The following is a 19,730-nucleotide window of genomic DNA, read 5'->3' on the forward strand; positions in this document are numbered from 1 at the left end:
CTTGATATTGAATTTTTTTAACCTTTAATATGTTCTCACTGAGGTGAAAAGTTGTATGTGTCACACGAGAGCTAAGTTATTTTACATCTCGTGTTTTTGAGTCCCTCGCTACGCTCAAGATTCTAACTTAGAATCTTTCGCTTACTCAGGACTCAAAATCAACACTCGCAAGAAAAACCAACAAGATTGTCACACAAAAATAGAAAAAAAGATACTTTACGTTAAAGTCACACAATTTTTTTTCCATCAAATCCATACGTGTGGGGTATATATGGATAGGTCTTCAAAAATGATATTGAGTTTATTAATATCATTTTTTTTCTAAACTGTTAATCTAAATAGTTTGCGCGAGAGACACTTGCAAAGTGGTAAAATGTGCCCCCCCCCCCCCCCCCGTAACTTCTAAAATAAGAGAATGATAAAACTAAAAAAAATACATGATGTACATTACCATGCAAACTTCCACCGAAAATTGGTTTGAACGAGATCTAGTAAGTAGTTTTTTTTTAATACGTCATAAATGGTACGGTACCCCTCATGGGCGAGTCCGACTCGCACTTGGCCGCTTTTTACGATAAGCAATTAAATGTTTGGCTATAAATGGATTTATTGTACAATTTCCATTCTAATAATTAACTCCCCATTTCATTAACACCAATATTTTTACCCAAATTGCCAATTGAAAGTACTTACCCACAAGAGATATTACATGAAATTTATAATTTTATTAGCCGTGTTTTTAAATGCACGTGTATTTTACTTTCCTCGTATTCGAAATGGAAAGTAGTGTTTAAATCGGGTGATATGCACCATTTCAGTCTCGGACTATTGGCGCTCTCATTGCGTCGAGCGCCAAACTACCTCGACAGAGATGGGTGCCTTTCATCCCTTGGTTAACTATCTACTATTAATACAATACATTACCTATATTTGTGTATCAGAATCACTAACAATTAAGTCGTGCGTTCGATCAATTGCACGTGTTACTCTAAACAATATAAAAAAAACTGAATAAAAACGAAACGGTCCTTTAAAATATTTTATTTTTATTGAATTTTAACCATTTGATAACTAGCGACTAGATAGACGTATTCTTATTATATAAATGGGCATAATAAGGTGTATTCAGGTAATTCCGAATACCTTAGATCATAGATATAAGAAGTAAGGAGATTTATAACGAAGCATAATTTCAACGAGTCTCGCTGTCTCCAACTGTCCCCCACCACATCATTAAAGGCGTGGCCAGACAACCAACTCACGCGCTGTGATTGGCCAAACCGCGCGGTGTAGGAGCCGAGAGCGGCGGCACTAGAGTGAGGACGATTCGACAGAGCTATCGATATTTTACATGTTCTGAACATGATCTTAGAGTTTTGACATTTTTGTTTTAAGTAATAATTGCCATAGATTTAATTTATATTCCTTTAAATTTTTGACCTTATTTACGACCTAAGAATTTTAAGGTACAGTCAGCGTCAAATACTTCGTAGCAGTCAAAGTAGCCAAATAGTTCGGTACACCATATATTTAGTATGGTGTACCGAACTATTTGGCCACTTTGACTGCTACGAATTATTTGACGCTGACTGTACGTGGAAGGTATATTAGTTAATCCATAAGTTCTCTCACAAAGGTTTTTACTGATAAAATGTAATACAAAGCTTTTAATTTAAAAAAAAACATGTATCATGATGCGAAAGCTTGTTTATGCTTAACTAATCAAATTGGTTTAAATTTTAGTCATTATTTGATGTAATGTTTGTTTAAATTGTTTACTTTGGGATTGTCGTTAGACGCGAGCGCTTCATTAAAAAAATAGTTTCAGTTTATTATAGCATATTTCGTCACCAATTGAAAGCAATTCCAGCATGTTACATAGAGTTATAAAGAACTGCGAAAGCAAGTTATAATAAATTATATTGTAAGTATAATGCACCATTAAATAAGCTTTTAAATGTACGAATAATAAGGAAAGAGTAATCATACTGTAAAACGTTTGGAATAAAGAGCTTTAATAATAATAACATTAAAGCTCTCCAAGAGGCCTCTACGTGTTGGATCTATATCCCCATGCAAGCCTATCAAAAGACCGGGATTTATAGGCCCGTGAAATCCAAGGAGATACAATAATAATAATAATCATAATTATCAGTAAAAATCTTTCTGATAGAACTTTTGGATCGACTAAGTATACAATATACTATTATTTTAAACATATTTATATTCTATCGTTATATAAATGGGGCGAAGTGTAACTGGAAACATTTTTCTTGAAAATGATCCGAACAAATAACACTTTTCTCGCTCGTAAACCAGTTAGGGCCCTCTACCTGTAGCATCTATCCATTTTTCTTTAATACTGGGATTTTTCGGGAAAAAAAAAAAAATGCAATCATGAACATATTTGATTATACCTAGTGCAGTTATTCGAATCGTTGCTAAGAACCTGAATAAAATATACTTATAGGTATAAACTATAATGTTATAAATAAATTGTACTTAATTAAATCAGTTTATTTTTTGGCTTACCTATTCGATTTTTAATCCAAATTAATAAGTATTAAATTAAACATTAGGTGCATATAAAATAATTGTAAAATTTTACTTGAAAAATAATTACTTTCATACACACTATATACAAACATTTTTATCGATAACGCTCAAAGATCAATTATATGCACGAGCACCACTCTACTTCGCGGCGTCAATGAAGGGAGCGGTTGGCGGTCGTACCAAGAAACAATAATGCCCCTGTGAATATCGTTAGCGGTTTAATGCATTGCGCCGTTGCTAAGGACACTACAAATAGTTTTCCATGCCAAAGCGTCAATGTAGGATGTATAGACAAATTGCCACGCGTTTGTATGACAACATGGTCTGACTCAGAAAAATCATATGTCACTGGATTTATTTGTTAAAATGTGTTGTTTTATTGACTAATACGTGAAAAAAAATGTACTCACATAGTTTTTGGATGCACTCCTATTTCGACACAAAATAAGGCTATAATTCGGAATTTCAATAAAAATGACGCGCACATTGTTCAATGACAGCTAATTTGCTACTGTCTTATGGCGGGCCGGTATGGCCACGATGTGGCCATGTCGCGGCGACACGCGCCACGCCTCCGTCAGCCATCTAGTACTTTCTATGATCTGAGCCTTAGATTGACTTATAAATGAAGTCTAATAGGTATGACTGATTTTCGGAATTCCAAAAATGCACCTTAGGTTTAACAGTAACAGAAGTGTCACTAAATTATATGAAAAAAAAAGGAAAAAATGATCCATTTTCAAAAAAAAAATTAGCATCGTTTTAAATACTTCTTCCTAGTAAATATGTTTCCCAAAATGTTTAAAGTAGTTAGGTATGTCGATTTTAATACCAAAAGTCCATTATTTCTTAAGGTGATAAAATCGGTACATAGCGGTAAGAAGTTGATAACTCCCAGAATAGAAATAATGTTAACACATTCAGTGCCAGCGCGTGCTACGCGCTACGAGCGTAGCCGATAACATGGGAAAATGCGTATGTAGCGAAAACCGACTACGGACTGAGCACCCGCCTGGCGAGTTGCTGGCAGTGAATGCGTTAAATGTTAAAATAGAATAAAATAAGTGTTCCGTGAAAAAAGTTTTGTACGGAACACTAATAACCAATCAATCATTCAATTCAAGTTCATTCAATTAAAAACCGTGTACGAAAATGATGTATCATAGTTTTTCCCGTGTACTCTGCAGAAAGACTAAAATAACTAATTAAATATTCTATTATTGAAAATATCATATTTTATAGAGAGAAGGAAAAATTCCGAAAGAAATCCCAAATATAAACAACATGATATGATAAAGTATTGAAAGAAAAACAGAACAAGAATGAATTTCAAGAAAGCCGAACGAAAATAAGTTTTAAAAGTAAATATTATTACTATTACAATTTATATATATCTTGATCATCCTATTTACACTACAGACAACAAGCTTATAGGAAAACTCCGTTTTCAATATGGTAATTCACTGTAAATAAAGGTAGGAAAAACTGTACCTATACCATAGAGCATAGGTCCCTATCTTCACCATGACATTGCAGGTCCATTCGTCTCAGACGGTGATTGGACGACTAAAGTGAAATCTATTGTCTCGTCTAGTAGAAGATGACTAATCTTCTTTCTACTGGTGATCATGACATAAGAGGCGCGCCTGTTTCTGAAGGTGTCTACATTGGAAACCTGTTAAACATGTCTGTCGCTTCTATTGTTCGATCGTCTGCTGTCCGCTGGTTATGAGAGGCGAACCCGTCTCGGACGGTGATTGGACGACCACACTGGGCACTCTGCTGGTTTGTGGTGAACGCCTACTGATGGATGATCTTCTACTTTGTGGAGAGTTCCGTGCCTGAAAAACGTATTAAATGTTAAACGTTTTGTGTAATAGTAGACAAAGCAGGAAAGCGGGACCTGCTTGTATGCCTCGGTGGAATGCTACAACGCGATTGGTTGATAAGTTCGCATCACGCGCGCGATTGGTCGCAATCGCAACTAGTTAGCACGCTTGGCTCACATCGCCACTGTGCTGGCACTATTCTTGGTACCCTTGCCTTTTACGTCAATGAGTTATATAAGACAATGAGAGACAGCGTTTTGTGTCATTTCTTGTAGATTATTCTATGTCCACTTGTAAGTTTACGTGTGGAAATTGAGTCTACTCTATAATAGAATACAGCCAATACAGGTATGGTGAGAGGCCTCTGTAATTCTTACGCTATACTTAGGTATACTAAAAGGTATGCGCAGATACTTATTTCAATCGGATACCAGGGAGTGAGTCAATTTAATCGTGTTGTTTGTCAGTTGCGCTATAACATGGGGTCAAAGCAAGTATTCAGTTTTCGCTCAGACAATTCGCTTTTAAGGTGCTGACAGACTTGAGCATTCACTCGAGGGGAACATCGGGCATTTGCAGTTTTTTTAGTAAGTTATATTCAGGATGCTGATGAAGCTGGCGCGCAACTGCAGTGCGTCAGGTATGTTCGCAGAGGCGCGCACTGATGGCGTTCACGCAGTTAGAAGGAATAGAGTAGCGTGACTGCTGAACAGAGTACGCGGCAGCTCCAACACCATCCTGAGCATGTTCGCTGAGATAGCCCCTTGACAAAACACTGGGTAGAAATCATCACCGGCCAAACAAAGTAATGATTTCTACCTAGTGCCGCTAATTATCATTTAATTTATTTGTTTGATCATTAATTATTTTTGTAGCTTTTTGTTATTTAATGTATTTTTATTCATTTTATTTTTTGTAATGTTTCATATGGGTTGCTATACCTAATATATATATATATTAATGTTAGTAAATTTGGAGAATTCTTCGACGAACGCTAGTACATGCTTCTGTTCGCGAGAATGCTCATTATAAGATTTACAAGTGTAATACAAACCTGCGGCATTTCTCCCATCTCATGCCCTTCGTCATGCACTTCCTGCCGTGGTGCTACCCCGAGGAAGCTCCTCCTTTTCCAGCCTAGGTACCCTAGGATGATCAGGAACGCCCCGATGCCTATAGCGCCGAAGGTAACTCCTGTGGCTGATGCTGTTGACATGGTGTATATACCTGTAAATAAATTAATGAGTGAGATTAATTTCTTAAGCATATGGTACATACCTAATGAAAAAATAAATAAATAAATAGTAATACGATGTAATCACTCCGTGGTTTGGTAGAAGAATATATGTAGTGTAAGCATGATTCGTGAATAAACTTTTTTTTTTTGTTTTTTTTTTTGGCGATATAACGACCTGGTGCTCATAATCTTCAAGTCAATGATAACTTGATAAGCTACCCTAACCTAACTTTATTTATTTATTTAATCTTTATTGCACAAAAGAAAACCTTATAGTACAAAAGGCGGACTTAATGCCATGAGGCAATGCATGAATGCTTTAGTCATAAATGTTCTATACAATTAACGCTGTTTCTTGTGGGCCCCGGCATCTTTGGTTTGGACATACCCCTTACCTTCTACGATCAGCTCCACTGTGTCCGTATACTCCTTCCCATCACTGAGACTAGCTCCGCAAGTCCAGATCCCCACATCTTCATATTTCACTTTCCTGATGGTCACAGCACAATCTCCTCGATCCAAGCTCTTGTTTTGTGGAAAGTAGTAGCGGCCGAGGATTGATCTGGAATTCAGCGGATAAATTGATTATAATCATGAACTTTTGAAGTGAAAACTTCTTAAGCGGCGCTGTTCACTTTTTGTGTGAAGACGGACACGTGACCTGATCGAAAAACTGTTGCAATGTCATTGAAGCCAGTGCTAAACAACAATGACATTGTAACAGTTTTTTGATGAGGTCACGTGTCCGTCTTAAGAATTTTCAACCTGTCGAATCTGTCGGTCACGTGACCTGTCGCGTGAGTTTAACATTTTTTCCCCATCAAAAAAAAAGAAATTTCACTTCCGCTAAATTTCACTTCAAAAAATTTTATAGTACCGTCGGGGACCGTATGACCTACATACAAGGATAAGCCCCATGGCACACGTTCATAAAAGTGATGCTCAGTTTGGAAAAATAGTCAAAAAAATTAGGATTGGCCGAAAGCACGGAAAAAGTACCACTTTCGGTTACAATAAAAAGGTTAAATTTACGCCATCTGATACAAAGATGAGACTGGTGGCAACAGATAGGAATTTATATGTAGCTTCAGAAACCATCGAGCGAGATGCAAACATACCTATCTGGTGTACACTGGTTTCAAAGTATATCAGTGTACTGAATTATGCAAGAGTGTCGATTTTCTAAGTTTACTTATTAGTAACTACTTATATATTACTGGACAACTACTTACTAGATACTAGCAGCACACGAATGCCATTAGTGGACCTTATATCTTCCCGACAAGGTTTATAATTGTCAGAGAGTCTATACGGACCAATGTATGCACAGTCTCGTAAACACAATATTAAACTCTATCCAACTGGCTCAAGGTCGAATTTATCGTAACAATCAAAAGTAATTAGCATTCCGACCTTTAAGTCAGATAATGGAGCCAAAGTGTCAATAAGTTTCATAATTGTTATCACGACTCGTCTTATCTTCACTTTACGCTCTTTAAAAAAAATATGCATGCCTATCTACTTGGCTGGCGCGATGACCCAAAATAAGTCTTGGCCTCCAACACAACAGTCCGCCATTTGGCTCGATCCCTAGCGAATTCACGCCAGTTTTCGCCGACGTCGAGCTCACGGGGGTCTACCTCCACTCTATCCGCCCAACGATATTTAGGATGACCAACAGGACGGCGTCCACAGTTGCTCGACCCAAGTATGCTTTTTTGACTGCTCGATCTTCACCCACCATTTCGAGATGGCCAAAGGAGCGGAGACGATGTGATGCGATTTTAGATGCGATGTGATATGGTGTGAAATATGCATACAATAATATACAAACGGTTGTGGTTCAAACACTCCACGGTCATAAAAATAAGTCTCTCAAACTTATGTACCAAATATAGCATTTTATATTTACCAGTTACTTTTCGGCGAAGGAAATCATCTTGAGAAATTCTGCTTAGGTACTACTGCGATAAGATACAAGGTGTGTGTGGAGTCTCCAATTTTGAGACTGAACGCCTCAGAAAGCTCGACAGAAAACGAGATGAGCTTAAGGCTTGGCCGCCAACCTCAATTCCCTACAACTAATGTAGGGGCTGCTGTGCCCAAAATGCGCACGAGTATTTAGCAGGAAGATAGGGTACGTGAGCCATCTAAAGGCGCACCAGAGAGTGGATCAGCTCTAATAACGCGAACTAAAAATTGCCTACTCCAGAGCACACAGTCGCTGTAGCCGAAAGCGGTCATGAGAGCATCATCATCAAGTACGTATTTGGCGGGATAAAAGCACCTGCACAATCACCTCGATGCGCATAGGTAGGTATAACCATTTTTAAACTGCGCACCATTTAGGGGGCTGACAGCGACAGGGTCAGTAACCAACATCCCATAAACCCGGTCGCACATTCTATCGTTTTGTACTGCGTCTACCTTCTTTGCTAGTACTTACTTACTTACTTAGTATAGTTCACTGCTGAATGAATATTAAAAGTCGGACCATTAGGGGGCTCAAAGCGGCAATAACGCAGTGGTCTATAACCCTCGGTGGTCGGACACTCTAAGATCAAATCTTTACGTCTACCTTGTTTGCTAGTACTCAATACTTACTTAGTATAGTTCACTGCTGAATCAATACTAAAAGGCGGACCATTAGGGGGCTCAAAGCGGCAATAACGCAGTGGTCTATAACCCACGGTGGTCGGACACTCTAAGGTCAAATATTTACGTCTACCTTGTTTGCTAGTACTCAATACTTACTTAGTATAGTTCACCGCTGAATCAATACTAAAAGGCGGACCATTAGGGGGCTCAAAGCGGCAATAACGCAGTGGTCTATAACCCTCGGTGGTCGGACACTCTAAGGTCAAATATTTACGTCTACCTTGTTTGCTAGTACTGAATACTTAGTATAGTTCACTGCCGAATTGATACTAAAAGGCGGACCATTAGGGGGCTCAAAGCGGCAATAACGCAGTGGTCTATAACCCTCGGTGGTCGGACACTCTATGATCAAATCTTTACGTGTACCTTGTTTGCTAGTACTGAATACTTACTTAGTATAGTTCACTGCCGAATCAATACTAAAAGGCGGACCATTAGGGGGCTCAAAGCGGCAGTAGCTCAATGGTTTATAACCCTCGGTGGTCGCACACTCTAATGTGACATCTTTGCGGTGAACTGTTGTTATGTTGTTGCGTATTGCGGCTATCTTGTCGACGACACGAAGTTCGATTATCTGCTGATCTTCTACACCTGTGATTGGAAAAAGAAATACGGTCAAGGAATTTAAACTCATTACCATTTCGTACATTGTCACAATGACAATAGTATAAGGTCCCTAAGCGACTTCCATATTGATTGTCACTGACAACATTTGAAATGGTAATGATTTTTTTCTACTGTACTACTTACTTCAGATTTTTTCTCAAAACTAAAGTAGACATAAGTATAGGTATTCATTCGTTTTCAAGGAAGATAAAGCAGAGTCAAAGTACCAGAAGTGCGAAAACGGAGATTAAGAAAAGCCCTAAGAACAAGCAAAATTCAACTTTGGCGGTACGGAAGCCGGAGATAAGGAATGGAATCTCCACATACCAAAAAGTGTCATCAAAAAACCTTAAATAGGTGGCGCTACAATACCTAGAATACTTGAAAAAAAAAAAACAAATCATAGACAGCGCACTTGACTCCGTCGATAACGCCTAGGTTCTTAGCTACTCTAGCGCTACTCTGGAGAGATTTGGAACTATTATTTATAGCTGACCACTGGACACTTTTGCATAAGTTCTGCCTATGGAGATTGCGTTCCTTAACTCTACCTTCTATATTATATTTGGCGGTCAAAGAAGTGTCATGTTTCAACTTTGGCGGTCAAAGAAGTGACATGTGTCAATCTCCTACCTGTAAGCTTTCTTCCTATATGGCATCTCCACTTGCCCACGTCCTGACGAGTCGCTTTGATGGGTATGGCACAGTGTCCGTTTGTCAGCTCGCTTCCGGAAAACCTGATAAATTAATAAATTGAACAAAGCTTTTCAGCTTTAGGTATAGTTGTTGTAGCTAGCCTTCAACGGCTTATCCTTTGTCCATTGTTAACTAAAATGGCGCTTGCCACTATCTGCAAAAAAAGGGTCGTATAATTCTAATTGGCACCTGAGCGCGGGCTAGTCCAACGCTCAGAAAACCAGTGTAGGTGTGCTCTCCGATAACGTGCCTTAGTTACGGATATCGAGGACACATTTTAGACTGATTCGGTAGCGTTCGACTCGCCGGCACTCAGTATAACCGTATAGGGACCACACAAGAAATGGCAAATTATTTTTCCATTTGTTCATTTTGAATCTTATTTCAATTACCATAGGAGTTGTAATTAAATAGCCGGTTAAAGTGACCGGCCCCTTTTTTTTGCAGGTAGTGGCACGCGCCGGTTTAGTTAACAATAGACAGAGGATAAGCCGTTGGGGGCCAGCTACAAATTTAACGACTATAGTTTGTCTTGCACGCAGCTCGAGTTGCATGCGAGTGATAGGTCTTATTTATTTATTAATGATATTTAGAGAGATGATATCGAGGGAACCAGGACGATATGACCTCGAAACCCGTATCGTATAACCTTAACTAATGAGGGCACTAAACACGTCGTCCAAGCCTGTTAGCTTAACTGCTCGGTGAGGGAGCTGAACTTCTAGGCTGCATCTTATTATGAATCTGAATATTTTTTACAATAGACCTGTCTTCTTCTTCCTCGGGTTGTCCCGGCATTTTGCCACGGCTCATATGAGCCTGGGGTCCGCTTTGCAACCAATCCCGAGAATTGGCGTAGGCACTAGTTTTTACGAAGGCGACTGCCATCTGACCTTTCAACCCAGAGGGTAAACTAGGCCTTATTGGGATTAGTCCGGGTTCCTCACGATGTTTTCCTTCACCGAAAAGCGACTGGTAAATATTTCGATACGTAAGTTCCGAAAAACTCATTGGTACGAGCCGGGGATTGCAAGTCGCACGCTCTTACCGCTAGGCCACCAGCGCTTTTTTTTACAATAGACCTAAGTATATTAAAAAAATTAGAAGCGTTGGTCCCAGCGTACGTCGGATTATTGTTATTGTATTAGGTATTATTAGTTTGCCGGGGTATCTTTTGTTGTCACTATTTGTATTGTTTACGCCTAATGACCGTGCCAAGTGGAGTCCCGCCAAGGTAAATGAAATGGACAATTCTTCGGTCCTATGCTACCACCGTTTAAAGGTTTACCCTTGCTTTACCCGTATTGAATTTACACACTGTATTTTACCTACATTGGCAGTAAATGTAAATCTGTTGTGTACTTACGAATACCTCTTTCCGCTTGGGTGTACAAAGCCACAATAAGCCATAGGGGTATCCTGTTTACATTGTATATTTATCCACTCGTTTTCTAACGCCAGAATTTTCACCGCACCATTCACATTAAACGTTCTGAAAGCTATCGGAAACTATTTAACTTCTATGGTCCTGTACCCCTAGTGTAAATTTAATCGACATCATAACGTGACGAACGAGTTTGCGTTAAGTCTCATTTTGTATAGGATTTTGAGTTTCCAAAACATCCCGCTTGGCGCGCTCTTTATAAATCCAATACAAAATGAGACTAAACGCAAACGCGTACGTCACGTTTCGAAATCGAATTTATTTACACTAGGGGTACAGAATGCATCATAAATACCTAGTCTCGGTTAGATGAAGCCAACACTCAGAAATGGGCGTCGAAAAGAAGCGTAACTATTAGGCACAATATTAACATTAATTTGTAAAAAAAAAAAACTGGTTGAAGTATTTTTATTCAAATTGAGGAACACTTGGTAGTTTATTTAAGCATTGCACAAAATTAACAAAAGCACTCGTATCTGAATAGAAATAATATAACTGTTTTATTATTCTTGAATACAAAATAAAAATTTAGGTAAGGTTTGTCTGAAAACTCAAACATCATCTAGCCCGAAACTTAAAATAGGCTCCTTTGAAAATAGGCTAATGTAGTTTCCTAACGATGTTTTCATTACCCAATTTTGCATTAAATATCAATAATTCAAACATCATCTAGCCCGAAACTTAAAATAGGCTCCTTTGAAAATAGGCTAATGTAGTTTCCTAACGATGTTTTCATTACCCAATTTTGCATTAAATATCAATAATTCAGTTACACCACAAACACCATTTGTAAACACACTTCAGATAAATACCGTGAATAATAGGATCGTTTAAAATCACAGTAAGAAACACGAACGCCAGTGCCTTGTCCATTTTAAGACTGTTAACAGATAAAATAAGTCAGTCCGTGCAGCGTTCTACCCTTTTCTGGCATTAATGATACATTGATAACTTTGTTTGTAAGATATCGGACGGTCTCAGACTTAACGATACGGTAGCATCATGGTTCAATTTTATCACTTGTCACTATGCCCGTCACTTTCGCGCTTACATAGTTGTTAGAACGTGACAGGCATGGTGAGTGGTGACAAATGATAAAGAGCCGACCATCTTAGCCCTAATAGGCTATAATCGCGAAAATTGAAGTTCGTCAATTGCGGGCATTTTTCTCTGTCACTCTTGCGTCTTAGTGAGAGTAAAAGAAAAAGATCCCCGCAATTTGCGAATTTCGGTTTTCACAGTAGGCCCCCTGCTCTAGACTCCGATCCGACCACATTAAGTTTGCACTCATTTAGTACGGTCGAGTCAAACATTTTTACAACGCTCTAAAATAGTAGATTGTCAACCAAGGGATGAAAGGCAAGGTAGTTTAGTCCGAGACTGAAATGTTGCCCTTTCACCCGAGTTAAACACTCTACTTTTCATTTCAAATACGAGGAAAGTAAAATACACGTGCATTTAAAAAACACGGCTAATTATAAACTTCAGGGGTATTTCTTGAGGGTACTTTGAATTAACAATTTAGGTAAAAATATCGTTATTTATCGAATGGGGAGTTAATTATAAGAATGGAAATTGTACAACAAATCCATTTAAAAACAAAATTGTGTGTCAAAATCTTTTTTGTAGGTTCGTGTGTTCCTAATGTAGGTATGCTTCTGTTGTAGGTACTTATCATTAACTTTATCTGCGTGAATAAATATATAGGTACTTTTTATTTCTCATGCTCTAAAAGTGTGTCATAGTTGTTCTAAAAAGTGTACAGAAAATGATACATGTCTGCAGTAGAGCACTGTACCTACCTACTTTCGAAGTACGTGTTTTTTTTATGGATTTGCTTTACAATACCTCTACAGAAATTGGTGCCTTTCATTTTCTCGATTACATTCTAAATAAATGCAATGGGAATGCAAACCGGTTTTTAATTGTATGGGGAAACCGGTTATTAACCGAAATGTCATACAAATAAAAACCAGTTTGCATTCGCTAAATCTAAAATATAAAGGATATGGGTTCCCCGCAAAACAATCCCAAGAATTGAGTTTAGTACCGTTCACTACCTATGGAAACTCATATTATAATTATTTTGCTTAAGGGAATGCTACAATTTGGAATAAAAAAAGTTATGGTATGGTTATAGATAAAACATTTATTAAAACCAGGTACTTACACTTTTACAATAAACTTGAAAATTAAAAAAAAATTAAAATTAACATATGGTGCCACTTTTCCGCACTAGTGCATAAATTAGCACATTATGTAACTATGGCGAAAATTTAAAGGGTCATATGTAATGTACGGTAAAACGTTGTACAATTCAACTCAACTTCAACTCTTGTGGATTTAAAACACTTCCTTCAGTCGTGTTTTAATTTATCGCCACTCGTTATGAATTTCCTATTTTTCGCATTTGTATCGTAATAGTACATTATTTCAGACCTTACTCCATACACTGTTAGTTTTAATTTAATTGAAATGCAGACAAGATTTTTCTTTAAAAATTAGTTAATAATGAAAAATTAAAATACCAAGTGTTGTTCCATTTAGGGTTCAACCTGATTTGGTGGTCAATACTGACGGTATGAAATGTCCAATGTAAAGTGAACCCTTAGTGGCTCATGTTGTATTTGTAGCCACCTGACGAAGCCTGCGTTGCGGATTTACATATAAACTATGTAAATTTTTTTTAATGTATAAACATGTTTGTACACATATTAGTAGTTTATTACTATTATACTTAACCTAATGTCAGTGTCACTAACTAGTAACTTATTCTATTACCAGCACGTAGGCTATTGGAGTATTGGCAGTACCTCTGGAGTTGCAGGCGTCCATAGGCTACGGTGACTGCTTACCATCAAGCGGGCCGTATGCTTGCTTGCCACCGTCGTGGTATAAAAAAAAAAAAAACATGCACTATCAAGCAGAAACCCGCGAGTAATCGGCCCGACTTATTACGAGCGTCGACCCGCTGAATAGGGTTGTTTCCAATTTTTTGAAACGTTTGTATTACGTTCTGTATTAACTAAAAGTTGCCCTAAAATTCAACTTTTATAGTAAAAACGGCTTTAAATATGTTAAATTAACAAAATATATTTTGACAGGTGCTTTCGCGCCCAAAACGCTCTTTGAAAATTGTGTGACGTCACAGTTTACGGTTTGACACATAACTACATACACACGTAGAAGATACGAACTGTCAACTGACATTTGTCATTTGTTGTTTATTCGCCTAACTGTCAACAGTGTCAATCCGAGAGTTGTGACGTCATTAGAATCTTCAATGAAGTTTCGAGTTTGGTCACGTGACGTGTGCGAAAAGATATTTTAAATTCAATATTTACAAAGATATGGTCATTACAGGTCCCCTAAAAGTAGTTTAACATGTTCTTATAATCCAAAAGAATTTATTGGGATACAATTAAGGAAATTAAGATTTGTAGATGGAAACAACCCTATTACGTATGGAAACATCTGGCGAAACATTTGAACGTCAACTGAGAGTCCTTTTACTGGATAATCCACTTTATTCCGTAAATGAGTAAATGACCTCGACATTTGAAATTGTAAATTGATTGTGTTAATTTGAAATGTTGTAATTTTTTTTAAAGTTAATTTGTACCTAGTTTTTATTTTAGAACATGACGATCATTATGAGATACTCGTACTTAGTAATTTTACCTATTCCCGTACGGTGTCTTGACATGAATGATAAGTTGATAACATTGTTGACATACGATTGATTATTATTTTTAGGACATGTTTTGAATTGTAACCATTTTATTTAATAATATTATGTAAATATTAATGACGAAATTCATGTAGCCTAGCATAATTTATAGTGTAATTTTATATTATGAGAATAAATATCTAAATCTAAAATCTATTCCAATATTGCCAGAAAGCGCCATCTACCGTGTCCGCGACTATGGCAAGGAGACTGTTGGCTCTGCCACGCACCCACCGCATCAGTGGCGCCACCCACTTGCGCATGATTGCGTGGAAGTGGATAAATGTATACATTCATACTTTCTGTTTCGTTTCACTTACAATCTCTAACCAAGATCTGTGACGTGTCAGTTGTCATCCCGAAGCTCTCAAGGCTCTCGTCATCCCACTTCTTCCCGTAGAATCGTGTATAATATCTCTCTTTCCAACAGATAAGGGCTAAGAATACGAGGAGGGCGAGAGTAACGCATATGAAGATTGCGACGCTGATGATGAACGGTTTGTTATCTGGAAAGGAAATAAAAAATCTTCAGTAAATATAACTCTAAAGTACATGCGTTTGATAGAATGTATACCACCGAAACAATAACCTCGTAAGGCCCAATGTGCATTATAATGTACACCTCATTATTAAATTGTAGAACGGGACTTAATGCGTGATTAAGGGCGTCCTCTATCTGAATGACGTCGCGTGTTCCAACTCCCTCGAGCTCCCTTCCTCGTTCTTCACCTTTACAACTAGAATTTGGACAAGCAAGCAAATTATTGCGTCCGTAGTCTCTCTTAACAATCACTCACTCACTTTAAACTTAAATAAACAGAAACCTATCACTCAACTGTCAAAAATCTAAATTGTACGATCAATTCACAGAGAATAATTACGCGCGCGCGTCTCGTCGAGTGACACAGGTTACCCGTCCGACGGCCAAGCGGCGACTGTCCCTCGTCGTGTGTCTGGGCCGGGGCAACGCACGAATTTTAATAGCATCGATTTCTAAAAAACTATTTATATAATTGAACAATCGGCAGACGTAATTGAAGTGTACATCATTATTCACAATTGTTACAGTTTTATGTATATAAACTTGCATAATAAGGGAGTTTATACGTATTATAACTCAAGAAAAGAGCTCACGGAAAAATGATTTACTTGTGATACGATATTTTTTTTGAAATATGAATAGACATAATTAAAGAATAATTACCAAGCTAAAACGTTCAAGCTTGCTATAGCGTAAAACAGCGAATTTGGCCTGGTAGCCCCTTAAATCCTGTTCTGCTGGGAACTGTAATATATCCTATATCTTTATTAGCATCAACATCATGCACGTTCAACTAAATGTAGTCGGTATATGCTCGGTTTTCCAGTTCCAGCCAGCCCGTACAAGTCCAGGTCACCAGGTGCCTTGTTCAGTTAGTTCTATAGACTGAACTGTGATGCTGCAGTCCCCGCGATGGGCGCTCAGGTTTGGAGGGAAGAAGAACTTTTTGAAGACAGTTCTAACATGTTCAGATTCGCTCACCATTTGTCTCCATTGATAGGAATATCTGACCAGGGGCGGATTAAGAAGGCGCGGGGCCCTTAGCACAATAGATCGCGGGGCCCCCTGGTTTGAAAAAAAAAAGATTATTTGCGAGTCGGACTCGCACCATGAGGATTAATATAAAATAAAAAGAAAAATTAACGGAGCCCCTACACAAGAAATGTTATTTTTTTGTGTCTGTAGTTCGTGTCATCCACGAAGACGCGCCCCACTCTTCCCAATCGCCTATAGTACCTACAAATGTTGATGTTGTGTGCAACCTTTTAGTAGTTCTGTCTATACACATCAATTAGTAGACATAACTACTACATTGCCAAAAAGTTGCAGATTTATACTGTAAGCGATTAGGAAGAAGAGCGGGGCGCGTCTTTATGGATGACACGAACTACAGACACAAAAAAAAACATTTCTTGTGTAGGGGCTCCGTTAATTTTTATTTTTATTTTATATTAATCATCCTTCCTTGCTTTTCACTAATGTTTTTTTAACACAGTATCTTTTTTTGTTCGTTTCCGAGCTCTGCTGTTTCCTGCACTGGCTAAGCCCATGCACAAAAGTTTTGAGACACTCTGTTCACACCTTCGGTTTTATGCTAAACTCTGTTCTTGTTCTTTGCGTAAGCCTAAAAATTATTTTAATTTGGTGATAATAATTGATCAATATTGTTACTGACTTACGAAAAAAATTCATTGTAAATAAAATGTGATAGTACAGGATCCGCGGAGTGCGAGTTCTACTTGAACTTAGCCGGTTCCGCGTGCCGAAATCGCATGGTCAGGGTCGGAGCGCGGGGCCCCCCCAAGCGCGGGGCCCTTAGCATATGCTTTTTCTGCTGTTCGGTTAATCCGCCACTGTATCTGACCCCTTCCATAAAAACTATTCCCTGCAGTTAACACAACCTCACCTATGCTTGTAGCTTCTGTCACATCAAGCACCCTCAAATGTATGTAGTCGGTATACGCCCGGTTCTCAAGCTCCAGCCAACCCGTACATGTCCAGGTGCCTTCATCAGTCAGATCCGTAGACTGGAGTGTGATGCTGCAGTCGCCACGATGGACGCTCAGGTGTGGCGGGTAAAAGAACCTTTTGAAGACAAGACTGTAAATGAATAATCATTACTTAATTTCAGATTCTGATTGTTTATCATCATCTTCCTCGCATTGTCCCGGCCACGGTTCATGGGAGCCTGATAAGTTTCGCTTGGCAATTAAACCCAAGAATTGACGAAGGCACTATAGATTTTACGACAGTGACTGCCATCTGACCTTCCAACTCAGAGGAAGATTCCCCTCTGGGTTGGGAGGTCCCTTATTGGGATTAGTCCGATTTCCTCACGATGTTTTGCTTCACCGAAAAGCGACTGGTAAATATCTACATAAATTCCTAAAAACTGAGTTTCAGCCAGCAATCTCTTGCACGCTCTTCACGCTATTCTAATTTCTATCATCATTCAAAGGGTTCCATTGACATTGCAACAAATCGGATGCGATGTTTGAAACATTCTCGACTAAGTAGATGCAAAGCGCAATAGATTGATCAAATGCCGCCATGTATTAAAAATTGCATGCGATTTGTTGCAAGGTCTATCAAGCCCTTATGGTACATTCAGCCCATGCGACGAATATAAAGACTTCTACAGAGTACAGCTGAGTAGGAGAAACGAATTCAATTGATCGATCAAATGCCGCAATGTATCGCAAATTATCGATTATCGTAAACGTTTGGAGAGGCCACGAATTACAAACTTACTTTTCCTCAGTAATTTTATCATCCATATGAATTAATTGTTGCTCTGGTGACGTAAAGGAACACTCATTCAACGGTATCCTTCCCTCCGAACTGACGCACGACAATGTCACTCTATCTCCCTTCTTCACTACGATCTCTTTGTCTAGCGCGGCAAATTTGTGAGCTACCCTCACTTCGACTGTTTTTGTGATTTCTTCTTGTGGTGCCGTTGGGGTCCATAGATGACAGGTCCAGAAACCTACTTCGGAAACAGTGGCGTGGGTAGTGAATTTGCATGATGGCGTACCCGGAACGAGGTCTACAAATCTGAAATACATAGTTTTATAATACTTAGTACATGTATCGTGCAACGTTTTACAGTACATATCTATGGCCCTTTAAATTTTCGATTTAGTTACGTAATGTGCTAATTGGGTACTAGACACATGTTGAATATTATAACAAAACTTAGTTAAATGGATAGAAAATGAGCCATCCATTATAAAAAAAGTGGAATTTATAAAATTATATTGAGATTATAAAAAAATAAAAGACTCCGAAATCTCAAAAAAAATTTTTTTTTGTCTTTCAAAAATAGAAAAGAAAATAGTACCATTCGATTCCTTACATTTTATTGATAAATAAATTGTTCGACAACTATATACATAAACGCAATATTTCAGGGTCAAAATGGCAATTTTCTTGATCTTCCATACATTTAGGACAAACATATGATGTGACGTCACAGCACCTGATCATTTTGTTAGAGGCGTTTCAATCGTCGAGTGCGAGCGTCAGATTTTAACTCTCATTTCTGACCTTTGTGTTGCTTAAATGCCATGAGTCCTATATAGACATTTGATCCTCAGGAAAATCAAGATCGTTTGACATTATTTACAAAAAACAGTCAAGTAGCCAATTATCGTACTCAGTATGTATTGTAAAAAATATGAACATGTAAAGTTTGTATGGTAGGCAATGATGGCGAGCAGCGATATTGTAAAATAGGAAATAATTGGCGATTTACGACACGAGTTGGAATACTACATTGTGTATTAAGGGCGGTAAACAAGAACGAGTGTGAATTGAAGCCCGAAGCCGAACGCGAGGGCTTATTTAATACGAGTTCGTATTCCTGTATCGCTTGCTGCACACACAATGTTTTTCATCACACTAGCAGGGCTGGTAACCCATGGAGTTTTATTACCACGCCTCCTTCGTCTCCCTTGAAGGATAGGCCATTTTAATATAATAATTATTTCGTTACACATAAATATATAATCAATGAATGTAAATAGGTACTGTAAACAATGTACCTGATCTGATTCTGATTGTGAGAAAAAAAGGGAAATAAATAAAAGTTCTGGCTAATTCCGTACGTACATTATAAACGTCGATCGAAATTTAGGATTTACGGACCGTATCGCCTACGTTTTATAACACCTTTTACGAGTAAGTGTGATGAAAACTTACTTTTATGTGAAGTTGTGAAGATCAATAGTTAATCTCAAACTTACAAAACTTTAGTTCCATTCGGGTGCGTAAACCCGCAGCGGACCAGAGGCACATCTTTTTCGCACACCACGTCTATGCTCTCTCCAGCCTTCGCAAGTATAAGATTTACTCCCGTGTATTTTATACGTCTATAGCCTGGAAGACAATAAAAAATAGTCTTAATAAAAGACTGACTTTTTCGGGATGCA

At 38.2% G+C, this 19,730-nt stretch overlaps 1 protein-coding gene across 3 annotated transcripts; it reads right to left on the bottom strand.

Annotated features, from left to right (window-relative positions):
• Positions 1 to 1,026: 1,026 nt before the first annotated feature.
• LOC133517345 (uncharacterized) lies at positions 1,027 to 19,730 on the bottom strand. 3 transcript variants are annotated; one of them, XM_061850632.1, is made up of 10 exons: positions 19,545 to 19,730; positions 18,049 to 18,354; positions 17,204 to 17,397; positions 15,077 to 15,262; positions 10,949 to 11,081; positions 9,520 to 9,623; positions 8,673 to 8,871; positions 6,018 to 6,184; positions 5,440 to 5,612; positions 1,027 to 4,397 (listed from the first exon to the last, which is right to left on the bottom strand). In XM_061850632.1, exons 2-10 carry the CDS (start codon positions 18,072 to 18,074, stop codon positions 4,254 to 4,256), a joined length of 1,326 nt encoding a protein of 441 aa, XP_061706616.1. In that variant the 5' UTR covers positions 18,075 to 18,354; positions 19,545 to 19,730; the 3' UTR covers positions 1,027 to 4,253. The 3 variants fall into 3 exon arrangements, with proteins under 3 accessions (XP_061706616.1, XP_061706615.1, XP_061706614.1); XM_061850631.1 differs by lacking the exon at positions 19,545 to 19,730 and having other exon boundaries at positions 17,204 to 17,382; positions 18,049 to 18,479; XM_061850630.1 differs by lacking the exon at positions 19,545 to 19,730 and having other exon boundaries at positions 18,049 to 18,479.

Source organism: Cydia pomonella, chromosome 4 (genome assembly GCF_033807575.1).
Source record: "Cydia pomonella isolate Wapato2018A chromosome 4, ilCydPomo1, whole genome shotgun sequence".
Taxonomy (NCBI): domain Eukaryota; kingdom Metazoa; phylum Arthropoda; class Insecta; order Lepidoptera; family Tortricidae; genus Cydia; species Cydia pomonella.